Source organism: Humulus lupulus, chromosome 8 (genome assembly GCF_963169125.1).
Source record: "Humulus lupulus chromosome 8, drHumLupu1.1, whole genome shotgun sequence".
Lineage (NCBI taxonomy): Eukaryota > Viridiplantae > Streptophyta > Magnoliopsida > Rosales > Cannabaceae > Humulus > Humulus lupulus.
The window spans coordinates 25,236,123-25,254,138 of record NC_084800.1 but is presented as its reverse complement, the minus strand read 5'-3'; the positions used below and the strand labels follow the sequence as shown (position 1 = coordinate 25,254,138).

Below are 18,016 nucleotides of genomic sequence, written 5' to 3'. Positions count from 1 at the left end.
CTATGTCTTTGGCTTTTTCTGTTTATTTGGCTTCTGAAATGGAGGATTCCTGCAAGTCTTCCTGTTATGTCCTGGTTGTGCACATTTCCCACAGGTGATTATTACGTTATTTTCCCCTCTTGATCTTATTCGTTTCTTTCTTGGTCTTCCTGCAGGGATTGTTGAATTTGGAGGCAGCACTAGTATGTCCAAGTGTTGTGGGAGATTCCATTCATCTTTATGGGGCAAAGGATGAACATTTTCTTGATACAATGCTTTCAACGTTTCTGATCTGTAGAATTTTGCACAATAATCATAGACACTCAAGTTTCTTTTTGCAATGACAGCTACTGCATGGCCACAAGGTATTTCATCTTCTTGGAACCTATTGCAAGTGCATGTTCTATTATGTATATTTACTGTGAAATTTATCCCCTTTTGATCACGAACTTGGTATTCTATTGTGTTGAAAGGCAAGACCTAAAAATAGTTTGTCATGAATTAGAATCAGATAATAAACATTTTAACTAGACTTAAGATTTAAAGTAACTAGTTATGCTTCTGTGTAAAAAAAATTTCATGTTCTTATGGAAGGTAACTGGTTACCATCAATTGACAGTATAAGGATTTGTAAGAATATGTTTAGTTGCATACCTCATACTTCATTTTTGAAACAATGTCATGTCTCAATTCATTTTCTGTTGCTGTAGAGACTTTTGTGAATGTTCCATTTGCATTATTTGAGTTGTTCCAAACCCACTTTTGAACCAAACTTCTAAGGCATTCAACCAAGATATCAATGGGGAGATTTCTTGCAGCTTTTAGTGCAGCGTTGAGTGATTCTGCGATGTTGGATGTCATCATGGTGTATCTTTTTGTTGGCGAGTATGATCTAGCCCAAGTTTCATACTTGGATTTTTCTAAATAGGGCCTAATGCGTCTATCAATTCTATCAAGGCCTTTCATGTAGTTTTCACATTCTGTCTGTGTGTATGCTTTTGCTGCTGCAATGAATTTCATTTGTAGTTCTTCTCCATGGCTCCCATACTTGCCTTTCAAATTATTGAGTAAGTGAAACATGCAAGCTCCATGGAAAGCATTTGGGTACACCATATGTACTGCATTGTCTATGCTCTTATGTCTGTCAGAAACTATAGCCAATCCTGTGTAGTACACATATTTTAATATAAAAAAACAAAAACCAAGTATTTTTCAAAAAAAAATTTTATTATTATTTTAGTAAAGGTAACCAGTTACTTTGGTCAGATTCTAAAAGAAATAGCATGTATTTGTGTATTTTGTTTTGGTAAAATGTTCCTGTTTGTTTGTAAACAAGAATATATCGTTGAAGCTATCATACCTTCGGGTTCTCCATAGGTTTCTCGCAGTTTGGAGAAGAACCATAGCCATGAGTTATCATTTTCGGAGTCTGCTATTCCAAAAGCCAACACGAAAATGTTGTTGTTTGAATCTAACGTTGATGCTGAAAACAGGGTACCACCATGTGCATTTTTCAAAAAAGTTCCATCAACAACAATTATAGGCCTCAAGTATCTCCAACCCTTGATTGAGTTAGAGAAAGCTATGTATAGGTATTTGAATCTATCTTCCTTGTCTGTGAGTAGGTGTGTTATTGTTCCTGGATTTGCTTTTTTCAACATGTAAAGATATATTGGCAACTTCTGATATGAATCATCGGGGTTCCCTCTTACTAGACGCAAAGCTTTCTCTCTTGATCTCCATGCTTTTGTGTATCCCATAGTTACTCCAAAGTCATCATTCATATCATTCATGATGTCATTTGGAGTGTAATTTCTTTTGATTGACTTGTACTTATTCTTTATTAATTCCCCAACTACGATGCTTTTTGCTTGCCTATGGTCTTCCAAAACAATTTCAATAGAGCAAGTGTGATTTGGATTGCATTTCCGTACCTTGAATAAATCTTGATTTCTGTACTTAGATGCTCTCACAAACCAGTTGCATTTTTCATCTGCGCAAGTAACTAGGTACTCTCTAGGTTCTGATCTTTTTGTTTTGAACTGGAAGTTATGCAGCATTGCATAGTAGCTTAGGGCTGATTTGACTGTGTTCTTATCCTTGTAAATTTGTCCTTGCTTTATTGTGTTCACTCTGTAATCAGATATTACTAGTTGGATTTCATCCAACTTCTTTTTTCTTTTTGTATTGTCCTCAATTATGAAATCAGCTACTTCTTCAGCAAAATGGGGTATGTATGACACATTTATGCCCTCATTTGTTGTGCTTGACATTCCTTCTTCAAGTAACATTTGTTCATTGATGGAAGCTTGATTTGCTTGCATTAATAATGTCCCCACCTCCATTTCTTCTGCTGTAGCTTTCTGATTTGCTAGTAGAAGAAGGCCATTTTCATTGTTTGATTCTTGAATTATAGTGACACACAATGGTAAGTCTGTTAATTTAGTAGCAACTTTTTTCTTTATTTCCAGGAAGAACAACACTGAATTGTCTGTTACAACCTTCATTGGTGGTGTTCCTTTTTCTACTTGATAAGAAACTTCAATAGTTGCTGTTTTTTCCTTTATCTCATTTTTTATCAGATTCACCAAGTTGTCAAGAGAACAATTTGGTGGTATTAATATCCCAGACATTGTGTATCCTTGGTACTCGTTGTTTTCATTCCAATTGCCTCCATATTGAACCAAAGAAGTAATATTGTCCATATCTGTAAAATTTGGCAATTTTTTAAGCAGTTAGTTGGTTCTAAATGGGCTAGGTAACTGGTTAACTTAATATTTAATCACATATTATCCTGAAGCATTTAGCTTTTGTAGGGTAACTGGTCACACTTAGTTTTATATATTTTATGTTTTTCAAATTAGTTATATATATTGATTGTTGTTGCAGGGTAACTTGTTACACTTAGTTTTACACATTGTTTTTTTTTTTTTTTGCAGGGTAACTGGTTACCTTAATAATGAATCATATATTGCTTATTTTTACCCTTAGTTTTATATAGTTGTAATTTCCTCTTAGTTTTATTTATTTTCTGTTTTTCAGGGTAACTGGTTACCCTATTGTTACTGATTGTTTTTGTAGTAAATCTTCCCAGATACATCAAATAATTTTTCAGAGTTCTTGTTTCTTGCCTATTTTTTTTTTTGGTTAATGAATGTAGAAAAACCAGTGGGAAGGTAACTGGTTCCCTTAATCTGTAATTGCATACCGTACTGAAACATTTGAGTTGAATTTATTGCATGTTATTCCAAGTAACTGGTTGTCGTAATGTTTCTTGTTTTTTTTCTGGTTAATCAATGTATACAAACCAGTCTTCGATATTTTTTTTCTATTTTTTAGTTTATAAATTGTTTTTGTTTCCAGCAAGCACATTTGATCATGATCATTTTTATTATAATCAAGATAATAGTTGCAAATAATATAGTAGATTGAACATAGTTTGCAAAAAAAAAAAAAAAATGACAGCAGAACAGAGTTGACAGAGGAAATGGTTTCTTGCTAACCTTGTTTTCTTGATCGTGTAGTCGATATGCAGGACGCCGGAATCTTCAAAGATTGCAGCTGGTTTGATTGGAAGAATGTTGGAATTTTTTTGATTTCTGCAGAAAGGGACCATTTGTTTAGTGATCAGATTTTTCTTGCATTTTTTTGTCAGAAGATGGGGTCAAACCTTTGCTAGAGTTGGTCGATTGGTGTGGTGATCGCCGGTGATCGCCGGTGATCGCCGGAGATACTACTCGTTGCCGGAGAAGGAAGCTATCACCGGAGAATTGCTTGCCGGAGATGGAAGAAATAGTAACGTGTTTTTTTGATCATGTTTCACGCATGAGCAAATGAGCAGAGGAGAGGAGGATTGAATAAAAATGAGCAGGGTAATTACATGTGTACCCCTGATTTGTGCTGATGTGTTGTTGTTTAAATTTCAATTATGGCATATACTTATTTTTCCCATATTCTAAGTTTTCCTTGTATAAAATCTTCCATACATATTATAAAAAGATTTATTCCCATATTTTTGCACAATTATGGCTAAAAAGCCATATTTATGAAAATTTCCCTATTTTTAAAGGTTTTTTTTGTCTGTATGAATAATTGGGCCGAATAAGAAATTTTTAGGCCCAATGATTCGATTTCCAGGCTCGGCCCAAAAACTTTGTTAATACATAATGACATTTATCAGCAAAGAAAAGGTGGGAAAATTTCAGTGGACTTAGTCAAAACCTCCAAAACAATGATACGACGCCGTATCCTTCATATTCGATCGTTCTCTTTCCTGTGCGACTCCGAACCCAACCAATATTGTCCAATGCAACCAGAAGATTCAACAACTAACTCAATTCGGCCGAGTTTCCGAGGCACGCCAGGTGTTCGACCCTATGCGCCAACGAGACTCGATTTCCTGGAACTCCATGATTACTATGTTCACTCAGTACGGGCTGTTGCATGAAGCTCAAGCTTTCTTTAATGCATTCCAAGGCAAGAGTGTTTGAGAACTTGACAATTTTGCTGAGTGGATATGCTGTATGCGAAACATGGTCACTTGAAACAAGCTAGAGAGTTGTTTGATCATAAAATCTCGCTGTGGCTTTATGAGTGAAGCTCGTGAGCTCTTTGACCAAATGGAAGAGTAGAGTTGTGTTTCTTGGATGGCTGTCGTTTCTGTGTAAGTTGCGATAAACGAGTTTCTAATGGCGAGGCGTGGTTTGTCTTTCTGATGATGTTCAAGAGAGAAATGAAGCCGAACCAGGGTCAATATTACGCCATTACCCCCTCGGTTCATCACTATACCTGTATGGTTGATCTCCTAGGGAGAGCAGGGCGGTTTAATGAAGCTGCATCTTTCATTGAAAACATGCCTTTGAAAAGCACTTATTGGTTTGGTGCTTGCTGGATCCATCATGACAACAAACTTGGCCAGAAAGTTGCTCAAAGGCGTTTGAAAATGAGGAAGCAAAGATCTAAGACCTACGTTTTATCATCAAATATGTATGCATCTCAAGGTAAGTGAGAGAAAGTACGAGAAATAAGAGAATTTATGAAAAGCAGGAAACTTACCAAAGAACCAGAGCTTCAGATCAAGTATAAAGTGCACTACTTTTAAATAGGGGATAAGAGACATGAAGAGTTTCAAGAGATTAACTTCTTCTTTACCATAGTCCAGATGGAAACAAATTCCACCCCTTTTGAAGATGGTTTCTGTTCCTGTGGGGATTATTGGTCATCATGCCAGAACAACAGAAATCTACCCCTTCTTTTTTTCTTTTTGGCTTACATGATCCTCCTATATACATGAGATCACTGGAATTCATAGATGTAATTTTAAAAGATGGTATCACAAAAAATTAAATTTTAAAATTGAAGTCAACAGACTTGTATAAATTATTGGTAAAAGAATTCCATATAATTTTCCTTTATCCTGCTGAATTGTTAATGATCAAGTAGATCTTATTGTTCGTTTGTACAACTGAAGAATAGCCAACAAAGAGCCATATTCTCTATTGGCAGTAAGAAAAGAAAGGCCAAACAAGTTCCTCTTTCTGTGTCTTAAAGCATACAATCGACCAACAAAGCAATAACCATACTGGTCAGGTCTAGCAACAAAAAAAAAATAGATGATTCATATATGATAATCACATAGTTACTAAGCAAGTATTGCATGAAATATAAAAGAATGAAAGAAAAGAAAAACCTCTCGGGATAAAAATAAGTGGCATGAATTATTTCGATTTAGTTTCAATTTAAGTTACACATGTGTAACAAATAGTATAAACTACTTTCCTAACAGATGATTGCTCTCAAAAGTGGTGTAACCTCACAGTATCTTGTAAGAATGCCAAATACAAAAGAAAAGAATTGTATATTGAATATGAGAAGGATTATCAAGATCTATCCTACCTTCTTCATTCAATTCCTAGAATAATTACGACTTCACTGGTCAAGATCTAACCGCGGAAAACTTTACTTTAAGTTCTGAAAAGCAAACAGACTAATTGCATAGCAACATTCAAACAGAGAAACTTTACTCGTGAGTTTCTGCATACTATCATAACCCCTCAAAACTCTACGAGGTGAATCATTTTAATTGGCCTTTTAGGCTATAAACGTTTCCAATCACTCCAACAATGCTGACAGTTCCAGCCATAATTAACATCATCCATGAAAGGAGTTTCTCCCCAACGCTCAAACTCTCCCCTTTCCGACTTAATCTTAAGGCGATGAGAGATGGGAATATAAAGCCCAATGACACAGCTGTTGTTGCCCCTGTAAACTTAAAAGCCGTCCAAATGTTTGGAACCATGGTGGATCCAATATAAATGAGTGCTAACAGAACCACTGTCAAGGCCAATGACCTCTTCCTACTCTCTGATAGTGGAGCTGATTTCTCAAACACCAGAGCATTCACAGTTTGCCGAAGTGAGAAATGGATAACTGGGAAAACAAGAATCAAATGAAGAACGTAGCCAACCCGAACAATATAATTCAGGGCAGAACTGAATCGAATTCCGAGATCTTTATCAAAATTGATCAGCACATCAGACTCTGTATCCTTCCCAAAGAGTAAATATCCTGATATAGCTGTGGAAGCATAGACCACAACACAAAGAACAGTTGTGATCCTTCCCACTCTGTTCATCTTCTGAGGAGAACGATCTTCAAGTTCATTATATATAGGCTGAACATTAAAGTGACAAACATAAGCATTAGTCATAATAGGAATCACCACAAGCAAATCCAGAATTGCCTCCTTTGAACTGAAATCCGGGGCCATCCTCGGTGCTTGGATTCTCCCCTCGACGAGCTTAATAACAGCAACAACACAAGCAACCACAACAAATACAACAGCCAGGGCTACCGAAGCAGCTGAAGTCAAGCTCAAAGAATCAATCTTTTCCAATGCACAAAGGGGTGCCAGAAAAATCACCAAAACAACCAAAATCAAAAGCTTTCTGTGGTCCCAAAACCCATGTCCCAACCACTGATCAAATACCCCAATATGATGAAGCGAACCGGACATGACATCCCCCATAATGATCAAATAAACAACCAATACACCTGCATTATTCACTATTATACAAATCTCAGACAAGACTCTCGCGGGTCTTCCTAAAGCACATTGAACAACCTCACCATACGACGAGGCCTTACACAAAACCGAAAATCTCACCAATAATTCGACGCTAATTTCAGAAACAATACCCATCAAAATTATCAACACAAATCCCAAAACTAAACCAAGTACCTTCATGGTGGCAGGCAGTGCCATGATCCCAGCCCCAATAATCGACGTTGTAAGATTAAACACGGCTCCGGATACACCAGACCCATGATTACTAGAATTAGAACCATCAACAATAAGGGGATAATTATCTACATGAAACTCAAAACTATGATCATCAAAATCATCCACATCTTCGAATTCGTGCCCATGACTGTTCTTGGAGCCTAGATAACTTTCCTCATCAGAAGGTAGCAACTTTCCATGAGATCTAGAAATTCTCGGGTCGTCGTTCTTCGTCTGCAATTCTACATATGAATTTTTGGGAATTACTGAGTAATTACTAGTGTCCATTGTAGGTGAATCCAATCCAGAACGAAGTAGGGTGAAACCAAGATCTGATAAAGCCAATGCGCATCAGAAATTTTCAACTTCAAAATCAAAACTTTCAATTGGGGATATCTCTTCTATCCTAGTCCTAGATCTCAGAGTCAATGAAACAACGTTTAAGCAAAGCAAATGGCTTTCTCTCTCTAGTGTACCATTTCGGAGGAGAGAAAAAAAAAAAAGCTAATCTTGTACTTTTCAAACTTCCGAATTTTACAGAACAAGACAGATTCTTTTTTTTTTTTAATTTCTGCCACGTATTCAGTGCTATGTGTATTAGTTAAAGCGTTTTTTCTCGTACCACCCTCAACGAATACTACTTCATCTTTTAAAATACTAATAAAAAAAATACACATTTTTTTATTTTACCGCTAAGTTTTACATATTATATTATACTTAATGATGTATATATTTCTCTACATCATTTAAATATTATATCTTTAAACATATTTTATTAATTAAAGTAAAATAAAATAATTAAAAAAATAAATAAATATATATATATACTAAATGGGAGAGAGAAAACTTATAAAAAAAAATAATAATATTAAAATATATATAAAGGATAGGTAAATATAAATATAAATTAACTAAAATTTGTGTATAGCTATTATAAATATATGTATAAAGAAGCTGATAGAATGTATTTTTGTTAGTTTTAGCTAAATATTATAGAGAAAGTGTATTACAAAATACATCACCAAAACATATTTTTTTTAGGGTTTATACATTTTTAAACCTTGTGTTTTTTTCCATTACCTGTTTGGACCCTGTGTTTTGAAAAATTACTTTTTGGACCCTATGTTTTGTAAAATGATTAAAATAGAACCCTAAACCCGATTTTGGTCAATGTTTTTTCAACTAAAATCACAAATAATTTACAACTAATAATTCAGAACAAAAATAAAATCATTCTGCTTAAAATATGTGTTGTTATATTCAATTTTTTCTTCATCAAAATTGAGTTTAGGGTTCTATTTTAACAATTTTACAAAACACAGGGTCAAAAAAGTAATTTGTTAAAACACAGGGTCCAAACAGGTAATGAAAAAAAACATAAGGTCTAAAAAGGTATAAACTTTTTTTTTTATAATTTACCTCAAACTTTTACATTATACCATATATTAACTTCTCTATTTTTTCTCTATATCATTTAAATATTATATTTTTTTTAAATATTTTATTCATTTTTAAAAATAAAATAATAAAATATAATAATATCACACTTATATAAATACAAAAGTTTATAAAAATAATAATAAAATTTTTATAACTTGATGAATAGTGTTTCACTACATATAAAGAAATACTATTCATTTAGGTAAAAAAATATAACTTTACATCACCCATTGGAATACTATTTAACAATTTTTTCTCTATATTATAAAAAATTAGATATTTTACCTCCTCCATTAAGAGTGCTCTTACATATATACTTTTTTAGTTTTTTTATGTTATTCATTTTTTTTAATAAGCACTCAAAGTTTTTAAATTTTCATAATTACAAAAATATGTTCTTAAAAAAAACAATTAAAATTTTTAAAACAATTCAGGGCATCAATCTAAAATAAATTTTAAAAAACAATATATATCATAACATCAACAACAAAAATACTTCAAAACAACTTGAAAAAAAAAAGACAAAATCATAAAAAAAATGTAAAAATTTCTTTTAAACCGTAAAATTAAAAAATATATATATATTTGACCATAAAAATAAACAAATTTAGCGAAAATTAAATATTTTCTGTAAAAATCTCTTAATTAAAAAATAAGAGTTTAAAGGTTAATTCATCAAAAGTACCTATTGTTTGGTATTTGTACCCAGAATGAACCCAATTTTTTTTTGTGGGAAAAGTACATAAACTTAGTAAAAACAGTAATTTTGTCCATCTATGTTAGTTACACTCCGTTAGTTGTCGGGGTGAATGCAACAAAAGTACTCATTGTTTGACATTTGTACACAGTATGGACCCAATCTTTTTTTTTCGTGGAGAAAGTATACAAACTTAGTAAACCAATAATTATGTTCATCTCTGTCAATTACACTCCGTTAGCTACTGGCTAGATTAACACGTGTCACTTCATAATTGGTCCGGCTCATAAATATTTTTAAATCATTATTCAATTAATTGTTAAATAAAAATTTTACTAAAAATACATTACAAGTATATATATATATATTAAAATGAAAAAAATACAACAAATAAATTAATTAATTTAAAAAATCAAAATCACAACAATATAGCTCAAAAATTATTTTTTATTTTAAATTAATTAAAAAATATTTATAAGCTGCATCAATCACGAAGTGACACGTGTTGGTTAAGTTAGTAGCTAACAGAGTGTAACTCATGGAGATGGACGAAATTACTGTTTAACTAAGTTTAGGTACTTTCCGTACGGAAAAAAATGGGTCAAGGTCGCGTGGACGAAATTACTGTTTTACTAAGTTTGGGTCCATGCCGCATACAAACGTCAAACATTGGGTACTTTTGCCACATTTACCCGAGCTTTAAATTCATTATTTTCTTTTGGAAGATTTGTGGTTAAAATACCTAAATTTTCACATTTTTATACTTAAATACTAAAACAAATTTTTGTGGTGAAAATATCAAAATATTACTTTTTCTTACATTTTGGTACCAACTATTAAGTTTGACATTTGATAAGTTAATGGCGGTACTTTCACCACACAAATCAAAGTTTGGGTATTTATCGATAAGGAAACACAAAGTTTAAGTATTTGAGTCGAAACACAAAGTTTAGGTATTTTAACCATAAATTTTTCTTATTTATTTTTATTTTAATACTAATTTATTTTTTATTTTAACTAAAATAGATTTTATATTTTTCATTTTTAAATCAATTAAAATACTTTATTGATTATTTTTTACATTTTAAAATATATTTAATTATGCTATGAAAAACAAAATATAAAAAAACAATAAGATTTTTATTTTAAATGAAGAAAATAAATGATGGAATGTTGATAGAGTTGGAATCATATTTTGTTTTTCATGGTATAGATTAAGATATGAAAATATTGTTTATTGATAAGAAAAATTAAAATAAATTAAGTTTTAATTAGTATATTTATTGATTTAATGTGATACATTTTATAAATGAAAATGTTTAATTTTTATTTAATTTATGTTTGTTTTGTAGGAAATTAAATGTATTTTTGAAATGTAGAAAAATATAAAAAAAAAATATTTCTTAAGTATAAAAATATATTTTAATTACAATAAAAATGAAATCAATATTAAAATAAAAATTAAATTCTAAAACTTATTTTTGTCAACTCCAAAAGAAATAAGAGAAATTTGCAGTTAAAATACATAAATTTTGTGTTTACTTACGGATAAATATCAAAACTTTAATTTTTTTTTTAATGGTGAAAATACCGACCAACCGTTAGTTGACACGTTATTATTAACTAGTCAAAAGTTAGATTAAACGGTTGGTACCGAAATACAATAAAAAGTAACGTTTTTGTACTTTTACCACCTGATTAGTGCTCAAAAATATCATTTTATTAGTTTTAAAGTTTAAAAGTAATTAAGTTTTAATTAATATTTTCATGGATTTATTGTCAAATATTTTATATTTGAAAATATTAATTTTAATTTAATTTATATTTAATTTTCAGGAAATAAAATATAGTTTGACACAAAGAAAAAGAAATAATTAAAATTGAAGAAATCATGAAGAAAATTGTATTTTTGACAAGATTAGGCCCAAAATGGAGCCCTGGCCCAAAGTCTTCAGCAACCAGCAGCCCAGCCAAGCCAACTCGAGCCCGCCACCTATCCCACTCACCTGCAGCTGTCTCCCACACATCTGCCATGCCGCCTGCCGGGCCAATCAACTTCCGCCACGTGGCCCAGATGTCTCCCATGGCTCAACACCACTTGCTCTACTTCTTTCAGTTTTTATGCCACTTTCCTACTATTTTGTACACGATTTTACACACGTTTGGGTCCTATTTCCACTATAAATAGAGAGCCAAATGGAGAAAAAAGGATATCAAATTGTGGAATTAAGGTGGAGAGTATAATTAGAGAGAAAAACATTATTTTTCCTATTTTTCTTTCATTTCTTTTACATTTCTTTTAGTGAAAACAATGTCTATTTTAGGCTAAATTCTCTTGTGGAAAGGCTAGAGTGAAGTTCATGTTTCACATTATATTTTTAATATATTGATTCTTTATTCTGTTATTCATTTCTATATCTTTGTTGCAATTAAATTTATTTTCTTCTAATTTTTATTCTAAATTTATTAGTGCCTTTTACATAAGTCTAGTCATGCTCTTCTTATGTAATTTAGGCGCTTGATTTAATTTAGGATATTTGTTATATTATATGCTTTTTACTGCATTCTACCATTGGTATTTTGTCGCTCTAAGGTATATAATATGATATGTTTTTAAAATTAGAAGTTAGTATAATTTAATTAAGAACATATTTTAAGGTAGACTTTATTATATATATTTTTCAACTATAATTAATGGTGTAAAAATATAGTTGAGTAGAATGAATCAATTTTATTAAAATATATATGTCTGCATGAATGAAACTTATGTCTTCCATATTTTCTTTTTTATTCTAATTCCTCAATTTTGTTTATTTAATGTTTAAAATATATATATTCTTTTTTAAAGTTACTTTATTTCAAAATTTATTATTTCTAATTTACTAATCTTTCTTTTTACTTGTATTTTACCTCTCTGTGGATACAACATAGCCTGATTACTACTGCGACTGCTTAGGAGTTATTGGGCGATATCACCACCAAAAAAAAGTTTTGGTATTTGAGTGTAAAAAGCAATGAAAATTTTGGTATTTTAGCCACAAATTTTCATTTTTCTCTTAAATAATGGTTTTTTTAACCGTTTTAAATTTGTCAAAACATAAAAGTTGTCTCTATGATAGTAATCACTGACACTGTATATTCTTGGCTTAAATTGCATTAGAATTGGGAATTAATCTATTTGGGATATTTTCTTATTTTATAATAATGTTTATTTTTATAAAGGATATTTGCGGCATAAGTACCCAATGTTTGGAGAAAATACCTACCATGGACCCAATTTTTTTTTTAGTGGGAAAAGTACTCAAAGTCACTAAAAGTGTAATTCCATCAGGCTTCTCTGTTAGGTATCCGTTATGTGATAACTGGACCAACACGTGTCACTCTGTGATTAGTCCAGCTCAATAATATTTTAAAAATTTGATTTTAAAATTTAAATTAAATAAAAAAAATCAATTTAAAATATTAAAATAATATATATGAATTTAAAATAAATAAATAAAAATTTAGAACTAATTTTAACTGTTAAAAAAATAAACAAATAAAAACCCTAAAACTATCTCTCCCTTCCCGATCTTTATCTCTCCCTCTCGCTCAACATCCCCCGGGACGAGGACAAACAATCCGATATCAAAACAAACCATTTTAGTTTAAAAAAACCATAAAATAAGTAGATCAAACTATATAACAAAATTTTTACTACAAACAACATTTCAGAAAAAAAGAAAAGAACTTCACAAATCTAATTTAAAGGACTAATTGGGTATGGCAACACCACCTTCTTCAGCATTTCTCAAATGATTGTCATTTCCAAGCCCTTTCTCCTTCTTCAGCATGTAACCCAAAGAAGAAGTAATAGCCCAAAATAATCGGAGTCCAAACCCCAAACCTTATAAACGAGTCCTTATCAATGGACCCTATAAGAAATATGTTGATAGCAATCGAAGTCAAGGGCAACCATGGCACCAATGGAACCCCCCAAAGCTTAGGGAACTTCGCCTGAGGAACAAAGATGCGAAGACCTAATGTCCCCAAGAACCAAAGCAGAGCAGTAATGGCGTACCCGTACCAACATCGCTGGTGCCCCAGTAAGCAGAGGTAGCAATCGAAGAGCCCAAAATCACTATGAGGAAGAAAACCAGCTTGTTCCGGTCGGCCGTAGCAGTCACTCCCGTAGCGTAGTACCGCCGGACGAGAAGGGCGACTGCGACGAGCATGAAAATGAAGAGGGTCGATATGGAGAGGAGGTTGGAGAGAATATACAGCTTGGTGAACAAGGCGATGACGGCCGTGGCTGTGATCGGACTGTTCGTCCTCGTCGCGGGGGTGGTAAGGGAGAGGAAGAGATAAAGATCGAGGAAGGAGAGATAGTTTTAGGGTTTATTTTTTTTAAAAAAAGTTAAAATCAGTTCTAAATTTTTATTTATTTTAAAAATTCATATATATTATTTTAATATTTTTAAATGATTTTTTATTTAATTTAAATTTTAAAATTAATTTTTTTAAATATTATTGAGCTGGACCAATCACGGAGTGACACGCGTCGATCCAGTCATCACGTAACGGAGACCTAACAGAGGAGCTGACAGAATTACACTTTTAGTGACTTTAGGTACTTTTTCCACTAAAACAAAATATTGGGTCCATGCCCGGTATTTTCCCCAAACATTGGGTACTTATACCGTAAATATCCCTTCAGTTATAGAGTCCAAATATTACAGAATAACTATAGAGATAATCGCAAATCATACTTGAGATAAATGATATGTCATTCTTTTTAAAAACAAAAAATTCAAAATGATGTGTCATATTAATAGTGAAAATTCATGTTTTATGCATGATAATACACATCAATTCTAAAAGGGAAATTTCATGTTATATGCATGATAACTTAGTAAAATTTTTAATATGCCAACATAAGTTATTATTCCAAATATATGACAATTTCAATTTTTTAGACAAAAATATCATCATTAGTGGTGAAAAATACATATTTATTGATTCTAATGATCAAAATAAATTAAGTTTAATTAATATTTTATTGGAATAAATATAATTTATTTTATAAATGAAAATATTTGATTATAATTTAATTTATTGTTATTTTGTATGAATTAAAGTTGCATTATGGCATAAAGAAAAAGAAAGAATCAAAAGTGAAAAAAAAAAGTGTTGAAATAGCTAGGTTAATATTAATAATAAGATTTTATTTTTCAAAATCATATTTTATTATTAAGATTTCAAATTTATTTTGTAGACCCCATTTGTAATTTAATTTCTTTTTAGTCATTTTTTCCTTTTATAAGTAGGGACTCTTCTTTCACATTTGGTATGTAATTTTTAGAGGAAAGAAACTATAGCAAAATTTATACTCACTTTCTTCTCATATTTTCTTCTTAGAATTTTGTGGGAATCATGAGCATAATGACATAATCTTCCTAGGAAGGTTAGGGATGATTCCATATGCTAGTGATGTTATTTTGCTACTTTGATTTACTATGTTCTTAATATAATGTATTTGAGTTATTTATGTTCTTTCATCTTCATCTCTATTTTGTTATATTCATTTACTTGCACTAATAGCTTATAGGATTAGTCATGTTCTTTCTATGTGTTACTAATTAGTAAAAGTAATATTGATGCATAATTTTATGTCCAATCTTCTATTGCATTATTGCCCTCGGGTATTTTGTCATTTTTAAATTTTTCATAAGATTAACATTGTGCCCCTAAAGTAAAGAACTTTATAACTCAAATGAACTTTTGTTAGAAAAGAATATGAACTTTAATGTTAAATTTTCCAAGTAAATGTTGGGATGTGAACTATTTACTTGTGTATTTTTGTAAATCAAGTAACTAAGTAACCAAATAAGCATACGAATGATTCTTAAAACCTTGCTATTTCTCAAACTCTTGATTACACTTTACTTTTATTTCACTTATCTCATTTTATCATTTCATCAAAAAGACAACACCAAAATCTCAAATCTCTTTTCATTTCCATTTTATTTATTTCATGTTACTAACTTTTTGTGTTATTTTAAACTAATCTTTTGGTTTTAGGTTACCTCCTTGTGGATCGACCGCCCAATTTTAATACAGCTACCGCTTAGTGGTAGTCACATTTTGGGCGTTAAACAACCATTAACATTCAAACACTCATTTTCTCTCTCTAACATTTCTCATTCTCTCGCTGTCTCACTCTTTCTAACATTCTAATCTTGTAAATCTAGAAAAAATACCAAAATTAAAAAAAATCATCTGAAACTGATATTTTAGTGAAAAAATATGAACCTCTAAAGTTTTCGTCAAATTTCAGTGCAGAGCGTCAAAATCGCATCGAAAAAGCATCGTTTTGGACAAAAATCAAGTTTTCATGATTGCATCGCAACAACATCGAAACACCATCGATTTTGCATTGAAACATCATCGATTTTGCATCGAAAAATCATCGTTTTGGCCAAAAAATAAGTTTTCATGATTGCATCACAAGTGCATCGAAACACCATCGATTTTGCATCAAAATTGCATCGAAACACCATAAAAAACATCTAAATTGCATCAAAACGATGTCTTTTTTATGCAAAATCGATGCAATTTCGATGCTCTTGCGATGCAATCATGAAACTTGATTTTTGGCAAAAATAATGTTTTTTCGATGCAAAATCGATGCAATTTCAATGCAAAATTGATAGTGTTTCGATGCAAAATTAATGGTGTTTCGATGTTCTTGCGATGCAAATATGAAAACTTGTTTTTTGGCCAAAACAATGTTTTTTCGATGCAAAATCGATTGTGTTTCGATGCAAAATCGATGGTGTTTCGATGCTATTGCGAAGTAATCATGAAAACTTGATTTTTGGTCAAAACGATACTTTTCCGATACAAAATCGATGGTGTTTCGATGCTCTTGTAATGCAATCATAAAAACTTGTTTTTTGGCCAAAATGATGTTTTTTTTTATGCAAAATCGATGGTGTTTGTACCTAATACGATGCAATCATGAAAACTTGATTTTGGCCAAAACGATACTTTTTTAATGGTATTTTGATGCAATTTCGATTCAGAATCGATGGTGTTTCGATGCTTTTGCGATGCAAACATGTAAACTTGTTTTTTTGTCCAAAACGGTACTTTTTCGATGCAAAATCAATGGTGTTTCGATGCAATCATGAAAACTTGATTTTTGGCCAAAACGATGCTTTTTCGATGCAATTTCGATGCTCTATACTGAAATTTGACGAAAACTTTGCAGGTTCATATTTTTTTCACTCAAATGTCTGTTTCTGATGATTTGTTTTTTTTTTTAGTTTAGGTATTTTTTTTTTAGATCTACAAGATTAGAATGAGAGAGAGAGTGAGAGAATCAGAGATGTTAGAGGGAGAGAGTTCAGATTGAAAGATAAAATGGGTGTTTGAATGTTAGGGTTATTTTTGTCTAAAAAAATTGAAATTGTCATATATTTGGGATTGTTATCCCCAAAATTTGAAAATGATGACATGGCAACAGAAATGACAAATGGCAAGGAATGGTTGGGTGACCTGGCTTAGGAGTGACCCGGTAAACCAATGGAGAATTTTGACTGGCTAGAGAAGTGTCATGATCGACCAGGCATGACCTTGTCCGACCAGTCACATGTTTGTCTGCCTAGGCATGACCTTGTATGCCCAGTCAAGTGTTTGTCTGCCCAGGCATGACCTTGGCCAACCAGACATGACCTTGGCTGACCAGACATGGCCTTGGCCGATCGGTCATGACCATGTCCGACCAGCCAAGTGCATGTCTGCCCAGTCAAGTGCATGATTGCCCAGTCAAGTGCATGTCTGCCCAGTCAGGTGCATGACTGCCCAGTCAAGGTGTGGTCGACCAACCTGAATGAGATATGGATCGACTAGACCAGAGCAGGGCTACGCAAGAGATCCCAGAAACGGCTTCAACAAGAATCGGTCTTGGCTTGCGCAGGAATCTCTCATTTATCCCACGAATATAGTGTACTGTTATATTTTGAATATTATTGTAAATTAAATATAATGAGAATAACAAAATATCCCGATTGTGGGGGATATCATCTGTACGATCCTGAGCCTATAAATACAAGGCTTATGGCATCACAAAAGGGACTTTTGATTCAAATTCTAATTTTCTAGAGAGAGAGTACTTGTATCTTGAGAGAATTCTTGTAATCTGCATTGAAGAAACTCAGTTGACTCAGATTCATCTGATCTTGAGTGCAGATCTATAATCACAACTCTAAGTGGATTAGGCTATTACCAACACATTGGGGCTGAACCACTATAAAAATCGTCTGTGTCGTTTATTTCTCTTGAAGGTTTTTGTAGTTTTGACGTCTACTCGTCGTTGGCCAAAATCGTGGTCAACATTTTGGTGCTTTCATTGAGAGCCTGAAGAGAAAGACAGACGATCCCTGAAGTATTATGGCGCCTAAGAACACCAATGCGGCCTCCAAGAAGACAGGCTCCTCTAAAAAGCCTGCTAGATCAGAAGGTCCTGGCCCACAAGACCATGAGACTGAACCTAGAGTCATGCTCGAGGACGTGACTCCAGAGGTTGAAGAACTCCAGGAAGCCATGGGGGCCTTCCAGGAAGAGATGGCACAATT

The 18,016-nt window shown here is 32.3% G+C and overlaps 2 protein-coding genes across 2 annotated transcripts; both read right to left on the bottom strand.

The window, feature by feature from the left end:
- Nucleotides 1–2,684, bottom strand: LOC133795157 (uncharacterized). Its single transcript, XM_062232608.1, has 3 exons — nucleotides 1,340–2,684; nucleotides 634–1,142; nucleotides 1–459 (listed from the first exon to the last, which is right to left on the bottom strand). The coding sequence occupies exons 1-3, from the start codon at nucleotides 2,682–2,684 to the stop codon at nucleotides 1–3; spliced, it is 2,313 nt and encodes a 770-aa protein (XP_062088592.1).
- A 2,993-nt stretch (nucleotides 2,685–5,677) lies between these two features.
- Nucleotides 5,678–7,779, bottom strand: LOC133796441 (amino acid transporter AVT6E). Its single transcript, XM_062233950.1, has one exon. It carries the CDS (start codon nucleotides 7,547–7,549, stop codon nucleotides 6,053–6,055), a length of 1,497 nt encoding a protein of 498 aa, XP_062089934.1. The 5' UTR covers nucleotides 7,550–7,779; the 3' UTR covers nucleotides 5,678–6,052.
- Between the last annotated feature and the right edge of the window lie 10,237 nt (nucleotides 7,780–18,016).